Source organism: Lissotriton helveticus, chromosome 10, assembly GCF_964261635.1.
Source record: "Lissotriton helveticus chromosome 10, aLisHel1.1, whole genome shotgun sequence".
Lineage (NCBI taxonomy): Eukaryota > Metazoa > Chordata > Amphibia > Caudata > Salamandridae > Lissotriton > Lissotriton helveticus.
Window position 1 is genome coordinate 445718340 of NC_136071.1, and position 25023 is coordinate 445743362.

Sequence of the window (25023 nt, forward strand, 5' to 3'; positions counted from 1 at the left end):
GGCCTGCGTCCTATCTTGGACCTACGGAACGTCAACGGCTTCCTCCGGAAGGAGAAGTTCAAGATGTTGACTTTGGCTCAGGTCTTGGCTGCTTTAGACCCACAAGACTGGATGGTAGCGTTGGACTTGCAGGATGCGTAATTTCACATCCCCGTCCTGCCGGCCCACCGGCGTTACCTGCGGTTCACGGTAGGCCACGAGCACTTTCAGTTTATCGTGCTCCCCTTCGGCCTTACCAGCGCCCCACGGGTGTTCACGAAAGTGATGGCGGTGGTCGCAGCTCATCTGCGCCGGTTAGGGGTTTCAGTCTTCCCCTACCTCGACGACTGGTTGTTGAAGGCGGGCTCGCCCCAGACAGTCGTCCGCCACCTTCAGATGACGGCAGACCTCCTGCACGAGCTGGGGTTTTCCATCAATGTGCCGAAATCACACCTGTGTCCCTCTCAAAAGCTCCTTTTCATCGGAGCGGTTCTCGACTCGGCGCAGTTTCGGGTTTATCCCCCGGAACGGCGGGTCCGGGATATTCAGGCTCTGATTCCCATCTTTCAGCCGTTATCCCGGGTTTCGGTCAGGTTGACGCTGCGGCTTCTGGGGCTGATGGCCTCCTGCATCCTACTGGTGCATCACGCCAGGTGGCGGATGCGGGCTCTGCAGTGGGACCTGAAGTTTCAGTGGGCCCAGCATCAGGGCAACCTATCCGACCATGTCCTGATCTCGGAGGGCACTGCGAGACAGTTGCAGTGGTGGCTTACGGACCGCGATTGGGTCAGGGGCAGATCCCTCTCCCTTCCCCAACCGGAGCACGTGGTTGTGACGGACGCGTCCCTCCAGGGCTGGGGTGGCCACTTGGGAGAGGCGGAGATCAGAGGCATCTGGTCTCCGGCGGAGTCCCGGCTCCATATCAACCTGTTGGAGCTGCGGGCGATTCGCCTAGCACTGAAGGCATTCCTCCCCTTTGTCAACGGGAGTGTAGTGCAGGTGTTCACGGACAACACCACCGCCATGTGGTACTGCAACAAACAGGGCGGTGTGGGGTCGTGGACCCTTTGCCAGGAGGCTCTGCGTCTCTGGCAATGGCTGGAACGTCAGGGCGTGACTCTGACGGTTCAACACCTGGCAGGTTCTCTGAACGCCAGGGCGGACGAACTCAGCCGTCGGTGCTCGGTGGATCACGAATGGCGTCTGAACTCGGACGTGGCGAGAGGCCTCTTTCAGCAATGGGGAGAGCCTTGGTTAGATCTATTCGCCACAGAAGAGAACGCGCAATGTCATCAGTTCTGCGCGTTGGAGTTTCCAAGACGGCACTCGCTCGGCGACGCCTTTCGGCGCGAGTGGAGTTGCGGTCTGTTGTACGCCTTTCCGCCTATACCACTTCTGCCCAGAGTGCTGAAGAAGATCAGGCGCGACCGGGCCCAAGTTATCCTTGTGGCTCCGGACTGGGCTCGAAGATACTGGTATCCCGAGCTACTCAGCATGACAGTCGGTCCCTCGATCCGCCTGCCCCTTCAGGAGGACCTTCTGTCGCAGCAGCAGGGGACGGTCCTCCACCCGAACCTGTCCAGTCTCCACCTCCATGCGTGGAGATTGAGCGGCGGCAGTTGAGGCCATTTGACTTGCCTCCTGAAGTCTGTGATGTAATTCTGGCAGCCAGGCGTCCCTCCACGAAGTCGGTATACGCCTGCCGGTGGAACAGATTTGTGGCGTGGTGCACAGCAAAGGCTGTGGATCCCCTTTCTGCCCCTCTGTCTGAGGTTCTCCTCTTCCTCCTTTCCCTTGCCCAGCAGGGCTCTGCTCTGGGCACTATCAAGGGCTATCTTTCTGCCCTTTCCGCCTTCTTGAGGCTACCTGATCAGCCATCTTTATTCAAGTCCCCTATTGTGTTACGATTCTTGAAGGGCATCACGCACATGTATCCCCCAACTCCGTTCGTGATGCCTCAGTGGGACTTGAACCTGGTCTTGACTTTCCTGATGTGCGCTCCCTTTGAGCCCCTTCATTCCTGTCCTCTCCGTCTTCTCACTTTAAAGACGGCCTTCCTGGTAGCCATCACCTCTGCCAGGAGAGTGAGTGAGCTCCAGGCTCTTTCTGTTAAACCTCCTTTCTTGTCTGTTCATCCTGATAAGGTGGTCCTTCGGACTAGACCTTCTTTCCTGCCCAAGGTAGTCTCTGCTTTTCACATTGGGCAGTCCATCACCTTGCCCTCCTTCTTCCCGCCTCCGCATCCTTCAAAGGATGAAGAGCGGCTCCATCGTCTGGACCCAAAACGTGCGCTTTCGTTTTACATGGATCGCACACGCCAGTTCCGGGTGGATGACCAACTGTTTGTTGGCTACGTGGGTGAGAAGAAGGGAAGGGCGGTGCAGAAACGAACCATCTCTCGGTGGGTCGTCCTGTGCATCAAAGCATGCTACTCTTTGGCTCGGAAGGAGCCTCCTGTTGGGCTGAGGGCCCATTCCACTCGGGCCACGGCGGCTACTACTGCCCTGGGCCGAGGAGTCCCTTTGCAGGACATTTGCCAGGCGGCCACGTGGGCCTCGCTGCACACCTTTGCGAGGCACTACTGCCTGGACAGTCAAGTCCGGAGGGATTGCTTCTTTGGCCGTTCGGTCCTCCAGGACTTTCTGGTGTAGGATTGTATTGGTTCGCAGACCCACCACCGGGGTTGGTATTGCTGGGGTATCTATTCTAAGGTAAGGAATCTAATACTAACCTGTTTCTTTCAGATGAACAAGTTACTTACCTTCGGTAACGATATATCTGTAAGAAACAGTAGTTAGTATTAGATTCCTTACCGCCCCACCCGTCCTCCCCGTTCTGCGAACTGATACCTAGGGTTAAGGACATCCCTTTCAGGGCCCTAGTTTCAAATGGCACCAGTGTTGGTTCTCACATGGCTCTGCGTGTTCTGGCGCGGAAAAGCTGTGTGCAAAGAACTGACGTCAGCGCGCGGAGGCGGCGTCTATATACTCCAGCGACGTCATCACGGCGCACGACGCCGACGACGCGGAGCCGCAGGGGACGCCTGCAGACGACGCCTACCGACGCGCAGGGGTACTGCTACGCAAAAGTTTCCGGATCCAGACTGACGCCTGGGGATATTCTAAGGTAAGGAATCTAATACTAACTACTGTTTCTTACAGATATATCGTTACCGAAGGTAAGTAACTTGTTCGACTATACTAAAATGGTGCAACAACAGGACCAATCCTTTGTCGCTGTAAAGAAACACCTGCGAGACTTCAAAATACCATATATGCTGGTCTTCCCTACTTGCATGCGCATGGGCTTCAACTCTCAAACCATTTTTTTAGAGACCCCGGAGGAGATTTTTGCGTCGACAGATGTGTCTGTGAAACCCCACACCCCGCCACGATACTGATTCTTCTTTGAGCGACAGACGCTCGCAGCATACTAAGCACACAAGGAAATGTCAGAACTGATCTCGCTTATCCTGATGAAACAAGCAACGCGATGATGAACGCTGAAAAATCCCCATCCATAGGAGAGCACCGTTTGCATTCCATTGAGGCTCATGAGCTGACAGTGGGACAAATGAATGTCCAATTTTAGCATGCGCAAACGGTTTAGCGACCTGTATGCGTATGCTAAAATTGGTATGGCCATGTACTAACACAATTTTGCAAGTCACAATCGAATTGCGACTCGCAAAAAAGTGTTTAGAGACTTGCTATTTGGAAGGGGCATTTCCATCCAAACAGCAACTCTCTAACCCATGTACTAATGTTTTGCAACCGCAATTGTGGTCGCAAAACACTTGCAATTACCACCTACTTCAAGTTGGTGATAATGCATTCGCAAATGAGAATGGGTCCCAGGGACCACTGCCTGCCCTTAAAAAATGAAACGATAAAGTTTCATTTTTATTTTTTTAAATACATTGCGTTCTCCTTCAAGGAAAGCTGGCTGCATTTGCTTTATTGAAAATTAGTCCCGGACATGGAGGTCTGCTGACCCCAGCAGGGCACGATCCCTGAGAGTGCCAGCCATTCCCAATAGAGTCGCAAATTGCAACAGTCTTATTAATATGCATGAGGCATGCTATTTGCGACCCCATTGGGAAACGCAAACAATGTCTCAGACACTGTTGTACATAGTAAATTATGAGTCGCAATTTGCAACTAGCAATCAAGCGCAAATTGCCAATCGCAATTTAGTATGGTCGTACATCTGGCCACTGTCTTGTACATTGGACTAAATACCACCCCCTGCGTGACTGCGATGTGGGCGCGTCTCATTATGCTGCAACTCTGGAGTAACTTGGACTACCATTCTCTAGAGAATACGCAGAAGACCTTTTCTGTGACAGATACTTCAATGTTTGTGAGGTGTAGGGGAGAGGGAAAGAAGGGTTTGTTCTAATGCTTTGTTATATGTTGAAATGCACAGGCCTGGCACCCGCTTGACTGTTGTCCCTGCTGTTTCTATCCCAGATCTGGATGGCTGATACAGATCCCACCGGCCCCGTCAGGCAAATCCATGTATTAACATGGAATGTCCGTGGAGTCCTAGACAAGATGAAGCACAGAGCAGTGCTTAGATGGGCTAAAAGGTTACAAGTTAACATATTCCTTCTACAAGGAGATGCACCTCCTGGGGTCCAAAGTCCCATGATTGGCTAAATGTGGGTACACACAAACATTTCACTACGGGTTTGTCGAGGGATCCTTATCCACCATAGGATTCCCTTTAGGTCCTTTAGAGCATGGGTCGATACACTGGGCATATATGTATTCGTAGCGGGTACAGTATACGGGGAATCCCTTGTCATTGGCAGTGTTTATGCCCCCTGCCACTAGGGCAATATTTTTTGTGTACCGCATCCTTGTCCTGTCGGAAGAATTGCTGAATGGTTTGGCTGTAATTGGTGGTGATTGAAATGATGTCATGTCCCCTGAGGTAGATAAATGGCGAGTGGAGGGAGGTGGTGTAGGAGAGCAGGGGTCCAGGCTGAGGTCTCTTGTGGCTGCGCTGGGGTCGGCGGATGCTTGGACAGCCTGTCATACCTCTGACGCTGGCTACACATATTATTCAACAGCCCATGCTGCTGAACCATCTGCTGGTGCCCATTGGCCTCATCCATTGTGTATATTGTTTAGACATTCTGCCTAGAGGGCTATCTGATCATTCCTCAGTGGCATTATGGCTTCATGGGGGTCTGCGGTGCCCTCCCTTTAGATGGTGGCTCTTGCCCTGGCACTTGAGAACGCCATTCTACAGGGCACTGTTATATCGTGCTGTATCAGAACATTTCTCCCTTAATACTGAGACCATCTCCTCTAAGATAGTTCTTTTGGAGGCCAGGAGGGGTGTTGGTCTAAGTTTTTGTGTTTGCGAGCGCCGGTGCAGGACACAGGAGTTGTCTCAACTAGAGGTGCAGATGTTGGACCTAGAGGAATGTGGCCTTGTAGAGGGTGGCAGAATAGCGCGACGACAACTATGTCTGACCCAACACAGATACCAATAAATGCTCCTGCAGGAGGCCAAGCGCGCCTGGCAGGTATCTCAGTGCCGCATATACCAATGGGGTGATAAATCCAGTGCAACGTGTGGGTGCCCCAGTGCCAGTTATTTATGATGAGCAGGGTGGACTGCTGTCAGGCCCAAGGGAGGTGGCTAGGAGTTTCGCAGAGTTTTATAAAGCCTTTTGTGCCCAGAAAAAGGTTGTAAACGCAGAACCAATAGTTGAATTTATTGAAGCCATCTCCCTCAAATCCCTGGCTACCTCTGCCAGCACGCATGTGGACGACCCGCATACAGAGGAGGAGCTAGCCGCTACTGTGGTGGAGTTGCGGCCCATGAAGGCCCCCATACTTAATGGTTTTCCCAGCAAATTCCTTAAAGCCTATATGCAGCAACTGGGGACACACCACCTGGGTGTGATCCGAGTGGCGCTTCAAGAGATACAGCTCCCCTCCGATTGGAGACACGCTGAAATCATTGTGTTCCTTAAGCCAGGGCACCATCGGAAGCTCATTCTTTGTACCACCCAATCTCCCTTCTTAATATCAAGGTCAAGCTTCTCACTAAGGCCCTGGTTAATAGATTGATGGCGCACTGGTTCATGCGGACTAGGATGGTTTCATGCCTCATTGAGCCTCTCGTCATAAAATACAACGGGCCTAAAAATGCCATGGCCTTGGCGGAACGACTTGTTTGACCTGCTGTGTTTTTATTGATTGACATCGAAAAGGCGTTCGATTCTGTGAGTTGGGAGTACTTATTTGTGCTTCCCCAGCGACTAAATCTTGGGCCTCGATTCCTCTCATATATACAACTGCTGTACACTGATTTGACTGCCTTGCTTCGAGTGGCAAGCACGGTATCTGCTCCATTCCCTATTCAACATGACACAGAGCCGGGCTGCCCATTGTCCCCTTTATTGTTTGCCCTGGTATTGGAAACTTTAGCTGCCTGAGTCAGGGTTGACACCCAGATGCGGGTCCTTGAATGGTCAGCAGAATTGTCAGACAGAATCGCCCTATATACTGATGATGCTTTGTACGTCATGACGGATCCCGCGGCCTCGGGACCTTGAATTCTACAAATCATGCGGGTCTTTCTATCGAGACCTCCGGATTGTATATAAGGCTGTCTTGTTTCCCTTGGGTGGTTCACCGGGCGATACGACGTGGGTGTCAAGACTGACATTGGCAGTTGGAGGGTTTAAATATCTTGGGGTGTTCCATTTTCATGCCCCCTGTCTAGTTGAACCACGACATGGCCCCATTTCTGTTGTGTGTTAAGGAGGACGTTAAGTCTTTGTCCTTGTTGCCTCTATTTCTCCTTGGCAGATCAGCCATTTTTATGATGGATTCATTACCCCACCTTCTATACCAACTCCTGAACTACCCCTAAACTGTCCCTCCCTCATGGTTCTGGCAAATCAATGCACTCCTGGGTCAGGTCTTGTGGTGTGGAGACGCTTCCTGCATAGCCCTTCAAACTTGATTCTAGTTTAGTTTTTGCGGCAGATGTTCGATCATATTATGCTGCCTCTCACTTGCAGATTCTTAACGACTGGTGTTCTAGCCCACAGGATGATCCAGCACATACTACAGAGAGGTGGGTGATGTGTGACGCCTCTGTGCTTGACATGCTTTATAGCAGGACGGATATGGGTGCCCTCCCCCCCAGTGACTAGAGTAGTGGTGCAGGTATGGAGAAAATCCTTTCGCAGAATGGTCTGGTGGGGGCAGCTGTCGCAGGAGGCGTCGCTGTCGCATGGCACCCTCCTCCCACAGGTAGCTTAGACCATGGGCTTTCAGGGTGCTAAAATATTGCATCTCTACACTAGGCGACATAATGCATGGCATCACACTAAAATCGCTTCAGGAACTCCAATCTGAATACATGATGCATCGCAACCAATTTTATAACTATCTGAAGCTGCGTAATGCTATTTCTCTGTACCTCCACAACCTTTCAGATGTCTCAGAATTCAGTCTGCTGGAAAGCAATCGACTAATGGGTGATTTAGAAAGTCATAACATTCCCAAAATCTAGTAATCCCTAGTTACAAACAGCACTTCTACACTACCTAACCTCAGAGCATCATGGCAAGCTGACATTGACAACATAGAGGAAGATGATTGGACAGAAACCCTGGCGGCCCCATGCGGAGCGGCGATATCCTCCTGCCTGAGACTGATTCAGTTAAAATATTTACATAGAGCATACTATACGAGAACCGCCAGTGGTGTATGGGTCTCATAGAATCTCCTATGTGTCTACTTTGCAAGGTTGAGGAAGGCACGTTCATGCATACCGTGTGGAGCTGCACTGCATTGGCACACTTCTGGAAGGCGGTGGTGTCCTGTCTGGGTGAGGTTCTTGCATGGGTCATTCCATTTGTCCCGAACCTGCTTCTCCTCCACTGCACTGAGGGAATAGGCAGGAACCATTATAAATGCTGTTTATTATTTCTTGGGCTTAACACTATTGAAAAGGGATATTGCTCACCAGTGCACGGCCAGTGTACCACCGTCCCTGGGGGGCATGGAAGTATGGGATGGACTTCTTTTCAGTATTCCAAGGTAGGGGTTGCCCCAGAAACCTCAGAAGATCTTGCGGAGATGGCAGAATATTGGAGCTGGTTCGCAATTCTGAACTGCAACTGGATGCTGAAATCATACCCTATGGCCAAGATATACATGGAAAAGCGGCGAGATCAGGATCTGCAATTGTATATGATTTTAGACACTGCTTTGGGGTGGGTGGTGGTCAAGGCCATTCTGTGCATCTGTTTGTGTTTTACATATTTTAGGGTCTCATCCTGCAGAGTTCTATGTATGTATATGGATAGTCTGGGTCCCTTTGTTGGAAAAACACAAATTACATTAGTTATGAAAAAATAAAAAGTGTACCCATCTGATATCAAGCTATCACCTATCTGTCTGAATTGTAGCAGTCTTCTAAAGACTGTAAATCCAACTGCACAGCAGGTATAGTCCTTTTTCCGGGGTCAATTGATTTTTAAAATGTTCCTGGTACCTCATGCAAGACAAAACTCTATTGCAAAGCTGCCCCAACCAGGGGGAAGGCTCCTCCAAGCACTGCAGAAAAGACTCAACGTCTTATTCACTTGAACACATTTAATAACGTTTTTTGAACACAAGTGGTTAACTGTGTGTTTTTTTTAGTTCATTGTTTCAAATGTCAACTCATTGTTTTCATGGTTGCAAAACATCTCAAACATGTACATATCATCAGGTTTCTTTATTCCAATGCATTTCGGGCTATCCTTCAGCCCTTCATCAGGAGATTATTGGAAACGTAACCAACGTAAGTCCGTTAACAGTGGTGTAGTGCAGCTCCGTGTGATTCTCTAAGACGATCCCTCTGGTGAGCTACCGGGTAGGACCCATTGACGAGTGCACGTTGAGTCTTTTCTGCAGTGCTTGGAGGAGCCTTCCCCCTGGTTGGGGCAGCTTTGCAATAGACTTTTGTGACTACATACGCTGTAAGGACCAGACAGCGACACCTCCTTAGCACGCCACAGATCGTAAAACAGATTACCATTGAGGAACTGAGCGGTGCAAGCCCCATTTATTCTCTTTGTCACCTCATGCAAGACGGCATATGGGGCCTCTCCAGTAGTTTCTAGAGGTCTAGTGTTGCCGGCTCACCAGTAACTGGGAAGACACAATCACACTACCTCAATTTACAAATCAAGTGGTCCCTTAAAGGAGACATCTTAGTTTTCCAACTCTTTACAGCCAGTCTGCATTATCCTACTTAAGAATTTTCTCTTGAAAAAAGGTTTGTGAAACCTTTTGCCATCACTTTTATTACTTAGTAAAACTTTAAAATGTATAATAAGCTTCTTTTTTTAGAATAAAAGAAACAAAATTAAGTTTACTGAGTATAGCTTTCAAATATGTTTTTAAAAACTATGCATGTTTTTTTAAAAATATGATGTTTTTAAAGTGATCCGGGATCCTGCGCATGAGTGGAGCCAATGGAAATACCTTCTTCCGTTAGTACTTTTCCATCAGAATATTCTGATGTAAAGATTTATGACAGATGTCTTTCTCATATGTTGAGGTGTCCACATGGATCACCTTCAAGCGTTGGTGTGTCTTTTTCATGTCAACTTTCTACAATTGAGATCTTTCCATCTGGCTCTCAATTTATTTCGGCCAACTGTCAAGACGAGCTCTATTGATGCAGGCAAGCAAAATGTCAAACAATGTCATATTTAAATAGGCAAGGAGTGGCACATTACAAAAGCCTATAACTGGAAGCTCAATCGATTTGGGAGCGGATAATAACCAGGAACCTACAGATTACAGATTTCTATCTACCAGGTGTTCAAAATCCAGAAGTAGACTCACTTAGAAAAACAACTCAAGAAAATCACAAATGAATGTTACACAGCAAAGTGCTGCAAGATATTGTCCATGATTGAGGCTGTCCTCAAATAGACCTCTTTGCAGTTCCAGCAAACTAAAAATCTCCAGACCTTGCCTTGAGATATTATCAACCAGGGACAAAGGGAGATGCCCTTTTGATAGACTAGGCAGGGATGTTTCTGTATACCATATGCCATACCTTCAGTATCCATGATTTTAGATTTAATTATCAAGCTGCCCTACTACAAGGCCAAGGTTGATCTTCATAGCACCAGAGAGGCCGCACCAGTGGTGATTAACTGACCTTCTTCAGCTGTCAAAACGGCCAGCAAAAGAGGCTACTGTACTGGCTGGATCTCCTGCACAAGTTCAGTGACTACATTCTGCATCCCAACCTATCATTGAACTTTGTGGTTTAGTGCCTGAAGTCCTTCAGTGTGGACATTTAAATCTTTCAGAAGACTGTATGAGCATTCTACAAGATATAAAGGGTCCATCAACCAAAATGTTTTTTTTATGTAAGAGCTTTTGAATCTAGTGTATGCAGAATAATTGTAATCTTTACAAAGGCCAAGAAGAATCAATATTTCCTTACCATCTCAATTTAGATAAATCAGAGTTGCATCTTTCTTCGATTAAGGGAGACCCAGTGGCTGTTTCCACCTAGAAAAAGTCCTTCATAAGTCTCTTTTTCCCCAAATGTGCCAATGGTCAAATGGTCAAAGCTGTTTTTAGGGTATTAGGAAGTTCCAAGTTCCAGTCCTTATCCCACAATGAGGCTTAACATAGGAGAATGGGAGCTTAACTTAGTCCTCTCTAAGCTATTGTGTCCATCTTTTAAGCCAATACATAGAACATTCCTGTAGAATTTAACTTTAAAAGCTGCTTTCCTTATAGCTATTAGCCTTGCTTACAGAGTTATTAAATTACATACTCTTCCCTGCCATAGTTACTCTGTGGAAGAACAAAGTGGTTGAGTACTCATACAGGTTATTAAAACTGGTTTAGCCATTAGGGAATAATCCTTTTCAAGGTGGACTCTTCAAGAAGATCTAAAGCCCATTCTCGTAAACGTCTTCGACTCTTCTTTATTAAGAAATGTTTGTTTCAGAGATTTGTAAAGCTGCTACTTGGTAATCTGTCTATATGTTCGCAGGACATTATTGCCTGAAGTCAGATTCCAGAGCTTGATGCTCAGGTTGGTCAGGCTTCTCTGAGAATTGTTTTTGGATAGACTACATTCTCCTTACTTTTCTTCCACCTTTTTATGGTGGATGGGTTTGCTACTCTATTCAGTGAATATAACTAATAGGGATTCCTTGGAGGGGAAGGAAAAGTTACATAGCTGAAATCCTAGTTCTTTCTTCTCAAAGGACATCTTCATTATAATCATAAGCAACTCTCCTCCTGCTGGAGTAGAGTTTGGCAGTAGCTTCATACCCAGGGTGTGTATCTTTCTATGAAAATAAACTGGCTCTGCTCTCACTAACCAGGAGTGATGGGACACTGGTGGCAAGCGGTCCCTTGAAGAAGTTTCAGTGTTCCAGCGCATTATATCCAGTCTGCACTATCCTATTGAACTTTTTTTCTCTTTTTAAAAAAGGTTTGTGAAACGTTTTGCCATCTCTTTAATTACTCAGTGATACTTTTTATTTATAATCCGATTCTTCTGTAAAAGAAATGACATTTGACCAGTATAGTTTTCTAAGAATTAAAATACATTTTGCATGTTTGTTTAAAAATGTGGTTTTTTAAGTGCTCCGGGATCCTGCGAATGGGTGGGTAATTCACTTCTTATGCCTATATTCAAGAGAACTATGATGACAGGTACAGAGCATTTCGTACAGTAAAGTAACTTTTCCTGTCTATCACTGGATTGTCATTAAAACACACAAATATTGAAATATCTCTGTACATTAATGTAAATTTGATTCATTTTATATCTTTTAATAAAAATGAACATGGTTTGCAATTTAGAAGATGTTTGTGATGTGGCTGTCAAGTCACTTTTCTCCTTTGTACCTATAGGGACAAAAACATTGATTTGGGAAGGAACCATCATCTACTTCTCTAGAGCCACTCCTTGCCTAAATCTGCCACAATAGCAGAAATCTTTCTCAGCTTGAGTGTTTCATGAGGACTTGCCTGTAGACAATGTCCATATCCTGTCAACCTTGTATTTTATAGAGTGCATCTACTTCCTAAGAGCCTTGAAGGACAGGTCATGCCAGCCAATTTGTGACAAAATTCATTCCTACCCACCCTTTTCACAGACACAGAAAATTGGATATTTGGGATCGAAATGTTTTTTACTTTAAGGAGTGTTGCTTATCAAACCTAGAACGCAGCCTCTGTTTTTTTCTGCTATTTACAAGCTTTATAGGATATAGCTACTGGAATAAGCTAGCATTTGTCCGATATATGTCAAGGTATGGATGTGTAAGAGCATTTTCTGAATGTTTCTGTGGACTCAGTGGATGTAGTCGCTCACTCCATGGCCACTAAAGTAGTACTGGCATAACTGAATGTGTATTGTGCCCTTCCAATGAGAAGATCCAGGTGTTTCTGATAGACATCACTTCTGACGTGGAGAAACATTTCAGCTGGAATTCTGAGATCTTGCAGATATTTAAGCAATAGCAGACCACAGGGAGTGTGGCTGCCTATGCATGCTTCTTCCACCTCCGCTACTGCACGTTCCGGGGCTATAGACATTCTTTTCGCCAGCAAAGGGAACAAAGCAGCTACAGCAGCAACGACTATTCCAACCATTTGCAGTAAACAAATCTGTGACTTTAGGGAAGGCCAGACAACCTTTGTACCCTTTCTGTAGCAGCTTTAAAATTGTTTTAATGCGTTTGTCTGGCAGAGACCAAGACATCAGCTGGATGTTGGATGGTGCTCTTTCTCATAAGTGGCATCCCACAGTTGTAAGATCCCTCTTATGCCAGCATTTTTGATCTTATTGGTTAAGGAGGACTTAAATGCAAGCATGATCAATGCTTACATTCCACCACTATGTCTGTGCTCCAGTGCTCTAAATCTCTCTTTTAGATTGCTTAAGTTCTTACATACTTGAAAGACCTTCACAGTGCATGCACCTACAAATACGATGTTCCGCCAACTTGGGGCTTTAATTTGGTTCCCACATTTTTGATAACTTAGCAGTTTGAGACAATGTATTCTGCCCTCTATAGCTCCCCACTGTTAAAAAAAATTCTAGATGCCATAACGGTGGTTTGTAGAGTTTTACCTACTCACTGTGAGTTGATCTTTCAAGATTGTTTTTCAGGCCGAGCCTTCCTGTTTACTCCATCTTATCTTGGAATTTCGTGTATCTCAGAAAATCTCTCTCGTAGCCTTCTCCCCCATTTCCAAATTGTGGAAGGCGTTGCATAGATTTGACCCTAAAATGTTTCTGTTTTTTGTGTCTTTATTGAAAGACTGGAGCCAGATTAAATAGCGTATTGGTGGATTTTCTGTAACGAAAATGAGAGCTCTTTCAAAGCATCATTTATTAGACTTTTTTGCCGCTGTCTGTGAGTTTTCGAAGAAGCAAATACACACTCCAAGAGAAAATGATGGCTCACTCTGGCATCTGACGACAAGTTGTGTTGTTCTTTTGTTTGTTCCAGAGCCCACACTTAAAGAAACTGAGCACCTTTGAGGTAGGACTAGGTCCCCTTTTTCTTACCTATAAGTGACACAGGAGTGGTCTTCTACCAGACTGACACATGCCTGTTTTTCCATTCACAGCTACGTGGTCCTGATGAGATCTCCCTTCAACAAAGGGAGTTCGAAACGCGTAGACCTTTGTTTCATACAGCGTTAGGAGTGTTGTTGTAAAACAAAACTGCTTAAAACGAAAATTATTCCCAATGCTGTTTTGTGAAACTATGTTTGTAAATAATTTTTTGTAACAACTGATGTAAATTTATTCTATGTTTTGTATAGATTGTATGCATGGTGGAATGATTGAACTGAATGAAAGACTTGTTGTTGTGAGTAAGTGTGGAGTGAAGTAAGCAATGTTTCTAATCATGTGAACTGATTCAAATATGTTTTGACAAAATATCAGATTAAAATAATTGATTTATCCTGGACTGAAAAATTCGTCTAGGGACTTACTGTTTAGATCAGTAGGTTTTTGTGGCTAAATCAGGCCCCTGTTGAAATAAGGTGGCAATATTGGTGCTCGTTTTGGTTTTTGTCACTCTGTGAAAGGCACAACACTGACATCCCCTCTTTTCAGAGAGATTGTAATTTCTGACCTTTTTCAAGTTTTGCATGTGTCCCTTCGTTCGTGAAGCATCATCGTTTGGACCTTGCCTCTAGGAACAACACCTGCTTTGGCAGTGATTGAAAACTCACACATTCATTGGCTCTTATGCACAGTTATTTATATATGTCAACTCTCACATGTACTGTGTTTTACATATGTACTTACTTTGACATGTAGCACTGAGATATCCATTCACTCACCAATACACTCATGCACACAGTCAACCGCCCATACAGCTGTTTCCACATGCACTTTTGAACCCATACATCTAGTGAATCAACTGCTCACACATCTATGCACAGAGTCATACACCTCCCAGCCACCCACACACACACTCAGTCTCCCATACAAATACTTGGGCAACCAATCAATAACCCATATAGTTACTCATATAGCTACTGATCAACACATGCCGCAGTTTACAGAACAACAGACATAATGATGCACAAATTAAGACAGTTTAGTCACTAACCCATGCACTCAGTGAGACACATTTAATCACTCACTCATACAGTCAGTCACGCACCTACTAAATCCTTCATCCAGACACTTATACATCCACTCATTCTTCAATATGTAAGACATATTTTAACTTTACAGAAACATACAGTCACTGGATGTTGTCATCAGTGATGTCATCAGTGATGTCATTTGAGATGTCATCAGTGATGTCACTGACCATGTCATGAATGATGTAATATGTGACATGATCAGCAGTGGATTGCGGGTGCGCGATATATAGTTAGTGCAACTAACTATATATGCGAATTTCAATGGTTTTGTGTGAGTAAAATAAGGTTTTGTAAATGCTAATTCCTAACTATATATGGTCTATAACCTATGGTTTTTTCAGTGAATATATATGTATATGTGACCAAGGCCGCAGGGACGGCTGAAACGCGTCATGGCTGAGCTGTTTGTTGGACAATAAATAGCATACTGCACAAGAGATGGTCCATGCCTTGTTATTCACTATATTGGTGGAGCGCTGCGAGGTATTGCAGATATATATATATATATATATATATATATATATTTATTTTTTTAAACAATCACAGACATCGTGGTCTGTGGATACCCAGCATGCCACCATACCTGTGATGGCCACCAATCATAGTGATCCGCAATATGCGACTTACCTCATTAATATTGATGTGGTAGGTCGAATTTTAAACCGACCTATTAATACATAGTTCGGTTCATAAAATTCCACCCTGGTCGCAATTCACAACCAGTATTTTACAACCAGTGTTTCATACATCTGGCCATAAAGTATCCATAAAATAATACATAGCTGAAGGTAATTAACTTTTTCATCATCTAACCAACATACCCTGTCCCATTCAAGGATGGGCTGAACTAACTGCCTCATATCCATTTTCAGTCCTAAGCCCGAATTCAAAATCAGACCCTTTCGTACGTTCATATGCAACCCTTTTTTAAATCATTTTCCTCAGAGAAAAAGGCAGTAGTGGACACTTGCATTTGAGTCAATGAAAGATAACAACACTGGAGAATTAGTTTAAAGATAAGTACTTTTTTTTATTTGATCTTTCCCTTGCATTCATGTCTTGATATGTCATAAAATCACATTTGTAACAAACTGCGACCTCCCTTACCCAGCAAAGTGCCCTTGATCTGCCTTAAAAGAGATTGCTGACCTTTCACCCTGACTCTTGTTATTGTCCTCTTTTGTAGGTGGATGTATGGATCATGTCATTCTTCAGCACTCAAGAGCATGGCCTCCTTCTTCAGGACAGCTTCCCCAGACAAGCCACTCACCAGGCCCTCTTGGGCATTGAAGTTCCACATTACTATTTTATTAAGAAGGTGAGAGATTCTAGCAATGTTAGAGTACATCAAAAATCTGCCTTTGATTACACTGTGGGCCATCACAACCCCTCCGACAAACTAGAAAAGATTATTATCGACAGTAATATAATTCTACAAAACAACTTTCCATTGACAGCAAGATGTGTATCTTTTCTTTTAATTCTGAAACAATTTAATCTAGTATCAGCAATCATTTATTTGTGTTTTCAATTGAAACCTTTGAAAAAGTATACAATAAATGAAAATGCTCAACTAGCCAAGATTGTTAAAGACAGACAGTGTGGCTGACCATGGTTAGGCACCTCAATTTCAAGGTCAATTTAAAAGTCCTTGGTTTGTGCACAGCATATCTGGAGCTCGCCACACATATGCTCCACTGTTAGTCAGATACCAGAATTTTTTTAAGAAAGGGATGGTACGCCAATTAACGAAATTCAGAGAGCTTCCAATTTAGCCAAAATTAAGTCCTTTATTCTTTTCAATTCTCTTTTTTAAAAAGGCCTCAGCCAACGCGTTTCGTTCCAGACTGAACTTTGTCAGGGCAAAGAAATCATTTTTCTCAGTCCAAATGCCTTTTATTTTCACATTCGCGATATATTTCATAAAAGGCCGGATTCAAAGTAAAAAAATATGAGCACGTTCAGCGTAAACCATTATTCCCAGTTTATCTATATTTCTGGACAGGACCCAAGCTTGTCCTCACTTTGTAAATAGCTTTAACTTTATATTTCGAGATATGTATCAAGCGTATCCAAGGGCCAAAGTAACAGCCAGTGTTCCTTGCTAGATTCGCAATTTGCAAGTGGGAGTCCGAATGAGGGACTGGTACATAGACGGCGAATTGCGAAGCTTGGGTCACGTTGGCTGAGGCCTTTTTAAAAAAGAGAATTAAAAACAATAAAGGACTTAATTTTGGCTAAATTGGAAGCTCTCTGAACTTTGTTACTTGGTGCACTGTCCCTTTCTTCACAACTAGCCAAGATGTGCAGTGAAAAAACACTACAAACCACTGAAATGCACCTGTTATGGCTACCAGCGCATGCAACACACCTGCGATAACGCATTTGAGCTCAACCATCACTCAGTTTTTGAATGTTTTTCCCCAGGGAATGTCATTGTTTAAAAAAAAAAGGTAATCAGTTTCATCATTTGCAATCCCTGCTGCACAAAGCCTTTGTCCAGTCATTCACCCGACCCTTAAAAGGCATCCAACCCTAGCTCTGCATGGCTGATTGTGCTCAGCTGGACTAGCAAGGACAACCTTGCAAACCCACTGCATTTTACTGACACATGCTGCACACAACTATCGGCCATATGCTGGGGCTTTAGTCACAAGCCCTGGCCTTCTCCCAGGCCCTGCATACAACTCGACAGAGGTGTTCAAACCAACCAGTGCAGAGCCTTCGCCTGTACTCACCAAGGGTTTTTCGTAGGGCCTGGATGGCCCAAACCACAGCAGTCGACCAATCCCTGTTGTGCACTGCAGGAATTTAATGCATGGACTTGCCTTCGGCCAAGTTATGCACAAAGTACATTATGGGCATCTAACCCCAGCAGTGCACAGCTTTCAAGCCGTGCTTAGTGGGAGGGGTTTGGCTGCAGAGCAAGCACTTTTGGTATTTTTTGGGTGGTACTTAAAAGAAACTCTTTTTGGAGCTGGGGGATGTTTTTTTTTGTAAGTTTGAATTTCTTTTGACTTTTTTTGGTTTTATTTTGTTCAAACTCTTGTGACAACAAGGCACTTTAAGTTCTTTTTTTTTCTATTCAAACTGAAATTTTTTGTAGCGCTCCTCCATCTTTTCTTCCCCAATTTTTTTATTTGGTTTACCACACCAGCTGTGCACCTTGTATTCCATGCAAGGTTTATGTCATTCTCCTGGCAGTTCTCCTGAGGCATGCTCAGTTGAATGCCTCTCTGCTCGATCTCTGCTCTTTCTTTCCCAATAACACCTTGTCTCCTCATTCTCAGTGCTTAGACTTGGGGTGGCTTCACATGGAAATGTGCTAAATGAGTAGAGTCCCTGGTGTCCTTTGCTGAGTTTCTGGTCGCAGAGCTTGCATTCACAGTGTGGGCATTGAGCTTCTTCTCACCCCTGGAGTGAGAAAAAAATTACTAGGCGAAGGAGTCCTGTGATGTTCTCCCCTGCTTCATTATCTCCCCCCTCCAAAGCAAACCACCTCTTCTCCACTCTCTCTTCTCCTAAAGATGAAGATGGTCCTGCCACTAGTTTCTGACAGCTCGTCTATCTTCTCTTCAAAGTCTCTTAAAATAAGTGCTCAGATGGAAATGGGGGATCATCCCTTTGTTTCCTGGCACAAGGTTGGTATTTCAGGTTTGTCAGTAAATGAGAATCAATGATTGGTCTGTTATTTTTCAAATAGTCTGTGAATGTCAAGGAGTTGCTAGACATGCCACGTCTGAGGTCACCTGGTAGGACCCCTAGCCATGTACTTTTACAAAGTTGAGTTCATTATTTAACCCTGAATTGTCGCAACTCTTTCCTTTGGGTACTTAAGGGCATACTTGTGGGTGGCTCTTCGTATTCATTGTTGGACAAGATTCAGATCTGAAACCGCTTCTACTTCTACCTTCTTGGCACTTTTTGGACTTGGTTGGACTTCGCTTTGGGAACCGAGACTCCATCTGGGAAGACTCCTGCTGCTCCTGGTCTCGTCGTCCTGTCAGTCTTCTGTACCATCTGTGACTGTGCTTCTTCATCAGGCCTGTGGGCATCAAAGACACCTGAAGGGACCCGTTTTGGAGTAAAGGAGTCACTCTCCTGCATCTGCAGGCACCGCAACTAAGCTGACTGGTTTGCTCCTCCTGATGCCTGCCGGACTTCAAAAGGCCCAGCAACACAGGTGGTGGTTCTGCAACTCCCTCTAGGCCTGCACTGTTGTCTCACCGAGTTTGAGGCCAGTATCCCTCATCAGAACCGCTACCACAGCACCCCTGTGCACCGCGTTGATCTGCCGTTGCCAAGGCTTGTTGACTCTCTTCTCCAGAGATCTTCGGCTTCCAAGAAGCTCCAGCCTCCAGCATCCCTTCCTGCCAAGATCTTCGTACTCTCTGCATCCTCTGCACCATGGGACTGCATCTTTGGTGAGCTGCTTGAGATCCTCTTGCAACTTCTGTGCCTTCCCCCTGTGGGTCCTCTTGAGGGTCTTTGGCTCCAGTGGGCTCGCCTGGTTGCCCGGGGCCTGCTCTGACTCTCCTGCACTTGGTGAGTCCCTTGGACCTTGCTGGTCCCGACACTGCACCTTCTTCTTTTTCCACATCTGTTGCTGCTGCCAAGGCTTGTTGGTGTTCCTGTTAGACACCAACCCCCTGCTTCTCGACTTCTGAGGTGGGTCAGCTTGTGAATGGCTCCTGGTCTTCCACAGCGTCGCCTGGTCCACACAGCTGCAGTGACAAGGTCACAGTCAACTCTCCTGCATCTTCCGTCATCGGTGGTCATTGGTCTTCCGTGCCTCCTGGTCACCCCCAAGTGGAATAGACTCTGTCCCCCCTGCTTGCAGTTACTCCTCCTCTTCAAGAATCCATCCTTGGATTCCATCGGACTCTTTCACCTTCTTTGCCAGCAGCATTTTAGCTTCATAGTGGTCTACAGCAGTTTCCGACATCACTTCGCACCTATGCACCCGGCTTCCCTTGTGTAGGTATCCTGGTTCCTGGGGTATCAACCGGCGGGGTGACTCTCCAACCTTCCATCTTCCACGGGAATTCCCTGCATTCCTGACTTCCCCATTGACTTGCATTGAGTACGCAGCTGTGTTTCTACTCTGCATATGGCCTCCTTGGGGTTCCTGGGTACTTACCATGTGTGATGTCTTGGGTCCCCAGCTCTTCTAACCTACACTACATGATTAGTACTGGAAAAACACGCTGCTTAACACTCCTTCTGGACTAAGCCTGAAAGCTGCCTGGTCTCCACAGCTACCACTTAGAGAGCTCTCTATGGTTGCCTAAGACTACTAAAATCCCCATAAGTGTTGTCTGAATTAGTGCTGGGTGCTTAACTTAAATAATTGTGCACTATATACAAAGCCAACCTCCTACAACATTCATAATACACCATGACCAATCGGGCTTTAACTGGAGCACCCGGCTTAATTTAAGGCATCTGTATGGAACAGTGCATCTTACGGCACAGAGGCCGGAAGAAGAGGCTGTGCTATTATCGTTAGGCGCCCGCATGGCATTTGACAGTATTAATGGCCCTACTTATTCGCAGTGCTAGAACGGTTTGGATTTCGTCAAACGTTCTGTGCCTGGATCTGGCTCCTGTATACGAACCCGCTGGCCAGGGTGAGAGTGAATGGGGTGGTGTTGTGATCCTTGGCCTTACATAAGGGTACAAGGTAGGGCTGGCCGTTCTTGCCTATGCTTTTTGCCCTGGCTTTAGAGCTCTTGGCAGCGTGGGTCAGATGTGACCCGTTGATATGGGAGAATACCAGGAGGGAATGGATGGGATGAGAAAATATCACTGTATGCTGATGCCATAATGTTGTACACCATGAACCCAAGGTCATCGATAGGTCGAATACATCATGTATTCCAATTGATTGGGGGATACTCTTGCTACCAGATAAATTAGGTGAAATCACTTCTGTATGTGCTTGCTGGAGCTCCACCGGCTCTGCCATCTTGCGCGCGTACCGTAGTGATCAAGATAAATTCGGGTATCTAGGAATAATTATTTCAAGGACAGACACTAAGTTCCTGGAGGATAATTTATTCACTCAACTAAATAGGTTGCGTAGGGATGTGTTACACTGGAGACAGTTACCATTGTCTCTACTAGGGCGAGCTGCCTTGTTTAAAGTGATAGCGCGGCCACGTTTCTTATGCGTTTTACAGAATACGCCCTGTTAAGTGCCACCCGACTTCTTTCGAAAAGTTGACAGTGAAATAAGACTGCTTTTTACGGAATAGGGGAAGTCCTATAATAGCCTTGCAAAACTATAGAGGGGAGTGTTTGAGGGCGGACTAGCCATTCCTGATATCAGAACGTACTACTGGGTAGCACAGCTCATCACAAAAAATGCATGGGTGTGTATGGGATGGTATGAACCTGCCTATAGGGTCGACCACCACTCGATGGGACAGAGGGGATACCCAGCGACACTCTACCATAGACGGATTGGGAATCAGCTACCACCACATACCCAAACAGTAATACACATATGGAGGGAAGCAACACAATGTGTGGGCTGGGAAGGGAAGCTAACAGAAAGGAGTCCTTTGTGGGATAGTGACCTCCTAAGGGAGGTCAGTGAATTGAAGGGTTTCCGTAAATGGGAAGTACTGGGGATTGACTTCTTAGAAGATGTATGGAAGGGGCTAAAGGTGGTCGACTTTGAAGACTTTAAAACGGAATAGGAAATGCCTGACTCAGAACAGTACAGATACATGCAGCTGAAACACGCACTTAGGTGCCACATCCCAGAAGCGAACACATATCGGAATACACTCCACTTGAAGATAGGGTTTTACTAGATCCCATGACTGACAAGGCCACTTCTCTAATATACAAGAAAATAATGAACACTAGATCTCCTGGGGCCTTCCTAGAGGCGTGGGATGTTGAGATGATGGAGGATGATGATTGGCAGAGATGACACAGAGCCCTCGGGAGGTGGCAATACGGGTGTAGTTTTGTCTTATACAGTTACGTATTCTTCAGAGATCCTACACCTCAAGGGCACTCTTACACCGAATGGACCGCAGCGATACTGACCTGTGTACCTGGGGATGTGGGGGGAAGGGCACTTCTTTTTCAACACCCTATGGGCCTGCCCCCGAATTCAGCAATATTGGAAAGAGATAGTATGGGTAATGGCCTAGATAGTGGACCAAGAGTTATCAGTGGAGGCCAGGTGGCACATATTTGTATGTGACTTGAGAAGACAGATGGCCCAAATACTTGACTCTGGCTAAGGATAGCATTTATAGTGGCAAAAAGAAATATAGCAAAGGCGTGGGGAGCGAATCAATCACGTGGGATCACTGAATGGGAGAAGGACCTAAATTTGTCCTGTCAGCTGCAAAAGTGGTGCTCCAAAGTAGGGGGTGCCCGGGGAAGTGTGATAAGATTTGGGGGCGCTGGATAACATTTAGTGGTCCTTGAGGTCCATATGATCATATAAGACTCACTGTGAAGGGGCATTCTTTCATAACTCAGAACCTGTATGGAACTGTGGCTAATGCTGACTTTGTTAATGTTACATTGTAATGAAGCCGGTGCTGCATGTGGACGGTGTCCCTGACACTCCCATGGAGAGAATACTCAAACGATGTTTGAATAACTGTAATACTAAGCTTGTGTTCAATAAAAAGATTTCCTTTTTTTAAAAGTGATTTAGTATCTCTGTCTTTGAAGTTCATGTCTGAGGGCTGACAATTTTGAAGGGCCCAGTCCTCTTTTGTTCTCTTCCTCAAGAGAGAAGTCTATCACAGCTGGACAGTCTTCAATATTGATAGCCCCAAACACAACCCATGAGCTGCTTGTTGATGACTGCTTTCTAGTCTTCTGTATGTTCTAAATGCCAATAAAAACTTTGGTTAAAAAAATTAGACAATCCATTTGCGATGCACTGTATCAGCAGAAGGGTAGGAGTAGGATTCTTGAAAGTGTATCATTTGTCAATGGAACTGTGGTTGTCTGCTTCGGATAAAGGTATTTCTGTGTAAGTGTTCACTGGATAGAATGAACAATGTGAGGCCAGGGATGCTCAGGATATTTATGTTTGCCAGATGATGTCTTTCACTTGGACCACGCAGTCAGTGGTACGTTTTGCAACCAGTGCAAACCAGAAATTATATATCTTCTGTTTTCTTGAATTTCACTAGTGGGGTTCACTTGTACATGCCTTAAGCCGTCTTTATTCAGCTTTTCCACTGCACTTACCTCTTTTAGCTCTATTTAGCTGTTTCATTTCTGATAGGTCTGTGAGATACCTTGATCCTATTATTTTTGACTCGTGAGATCATGCTTTTATACTCCTTTCTTTTTAAATATGAAGTTCTCGGAGTGTTACGTTTTTTGCCATTTAGCCAGCTGCCCCACACCTTGTGAAATTTACAGAGACAGACCCTGCTTCTATAGGTAACTCTCTCTGCAGCCATATACATGTCCATTACCTCCTCAATTCTTCTTTGGTAGGGATCTTCTGTGCCACCCATAGCTTGCCCAACCAATCAATCAATTAGTAGATTTGTAGAATACTTCTTGCCACCCCTGAGAGTATTCAGGCGATGGCACGTTCCAGTTGATTAGCCGAATATCCAAGACTTATGGAACTTTCGGAACACTGGAAGAGAGGTGGACGTCCGTAGATGAAACTGTAGCATGTGCCATGTCTTCGCTGCTAGGTAGGAAGAGGAGCGACCTCTGTATCTGCTATGTCGGGTGCAGGGGGCGAAGGTTAGAGAAAGGGACACTGAGGAAAGGTGTCTGGTGAGCTCATGGAAGTTCAGGTGGTGGTTTAAGTAGGCTGGGCTGCAGTTGTGTAAGACCTTTTATGCATGGGTCAGGAGTTTTAACTGACATCCTTTCTGTTCAGAGAGCCAGTGGAGTTCTCCGAGCTAGGGGGTGATGTGGGTTCGTCTAGCGAGGTCCAGAACGAGTCTGGCGGTGGCGTTCTGCATAGTCCGTAGTGGTCGGTGGAGATGAGCTGCGATCCCTACCTAGAGAGCATTGCGGTAGTCCAGTCGACTGGGTGATGGTGCTTCTTGAGATTTGGGGTAGCTATTTGAATATCTTACGAAGCATGCTGAGGAGGAAGAAGCAGGAGGAGGACATGAAGTTGACCTGAGTCATCATGATTAGCTTGGGGTCCAGAATGATGCCTAGGTTCCTTGCGTGGTCAGTGGAGGTAAGAGGAGGTATGAGTTCTGAAGCCCACTAAGATGCGTCCCATGGGAACTCCTGATTCCGGAAATTAGTACCTCTGCCTTGTGCGTGTTCAGCTTCAGGGAGTTGTCCTTCATCCAATTGATGATGTCTGTCATGCAGTTGTGGAAGTTAGTCTTGGTGTTGGTGGTGAAGAGGGAGAGGATGAATTGTGTGTCGTCAGCATAGGATATGATGTTAAGCCTGTGGGCTTTAGCGATGCTGGCCAGAGGTATCATATACCTTGAAGACGGAGGGGCTGAGTGAAGATCCTTGGGTTTGGAGGCGAAGGGGGAGGGGAGGCAGACTTTTTGCATTCTTATGGTGCGGAAAGAGGTTACCCATCTGAGAGCGACTCCTTGGATGCCCATGTTGCACAGTCTTGTGATGAGTGTGTGGTAGGAGACCATATTGAAGGCTGCTGAGAGGTTTAGGATAATCAGAGCCACAATCTCTTCTTGGTCAAGTAGGGTTTGGATGTCACTGGGAGCCCTGATGAGGGCTGCCTCGGTGAAGTGGTTGCTGCAGAATGCGGATTGGGAGTAGTCTAGTTGGAGGTTCCATTCTGGATGTGAGGAGAGTTGTTGGCTGATGGCTTTTTCTAATACTTTGGCTGGGACCAGGGAAATTTGTCGGTCGTTGTTTGCTGTGGTCTGCCGATGGTTTCTTTAGTAGGGGTTGACTTCTACATATTTCCAGTCCTCGGGGAAGGTGGCAGTGGCTATTGAGATGGTGAACAAGGTGGTGAGTAAATGGTTGAGTCTGGATTCTCTTAGGTTTAAGATGTGGAAAGGGCATGGGTAGGTTAAGTGCCTCTGAGTGGACTGAGTTCAAGATGGAGGTGGTGTCCTGAGGGACGAGCTGGCTCCTTTCGGTTAGTCGGATGTCTGTGGTGGTATTTGGGTCGTTGTGTTGCATGAAGAAGTTGGTGGCCTTGGGCTGGGGTTTGAAGTTTCTGTACATGTTGGTGATTTTGTTGTGAAAGAAGTTAGCAAGGTTGTCACAGAGTTCCTGTGAAGGGATAATATTATTGGTTGCAGCTGAGGGGTTGGAGAATTCTTTGAGGATGTTGAGGAGTTCTTTGCTATTTTCGGAGCATGATTTGATGCATTAGGTTAAGGTCTTGATTCTTTAAACTGTC

At 45.7% G+C, this 25023-nt stretch overlaps 1 protein-coding gene across 1 annotated transcript in view; it reads left to right on the forward strand.

Annotated features, from left to right (window-relative positions):
• Positions 1 to 25023, forward strand: part of IFT140 (intraflagellar transport 140) — a 1386753-nt gene that overhangs the window by 851820 nt on the left and 509910 nt on the right. The window contains exon 17 of the mRNA XM_078662938.1: positions 15853 to 15984. Coding sequence (XP_078519064.1) covers positions 15853 to 15984 — 132 coding nt within the window. The remainder of the gene's footprint in view (positions 1 to 15852; positions 15985 to 25023) is intronic.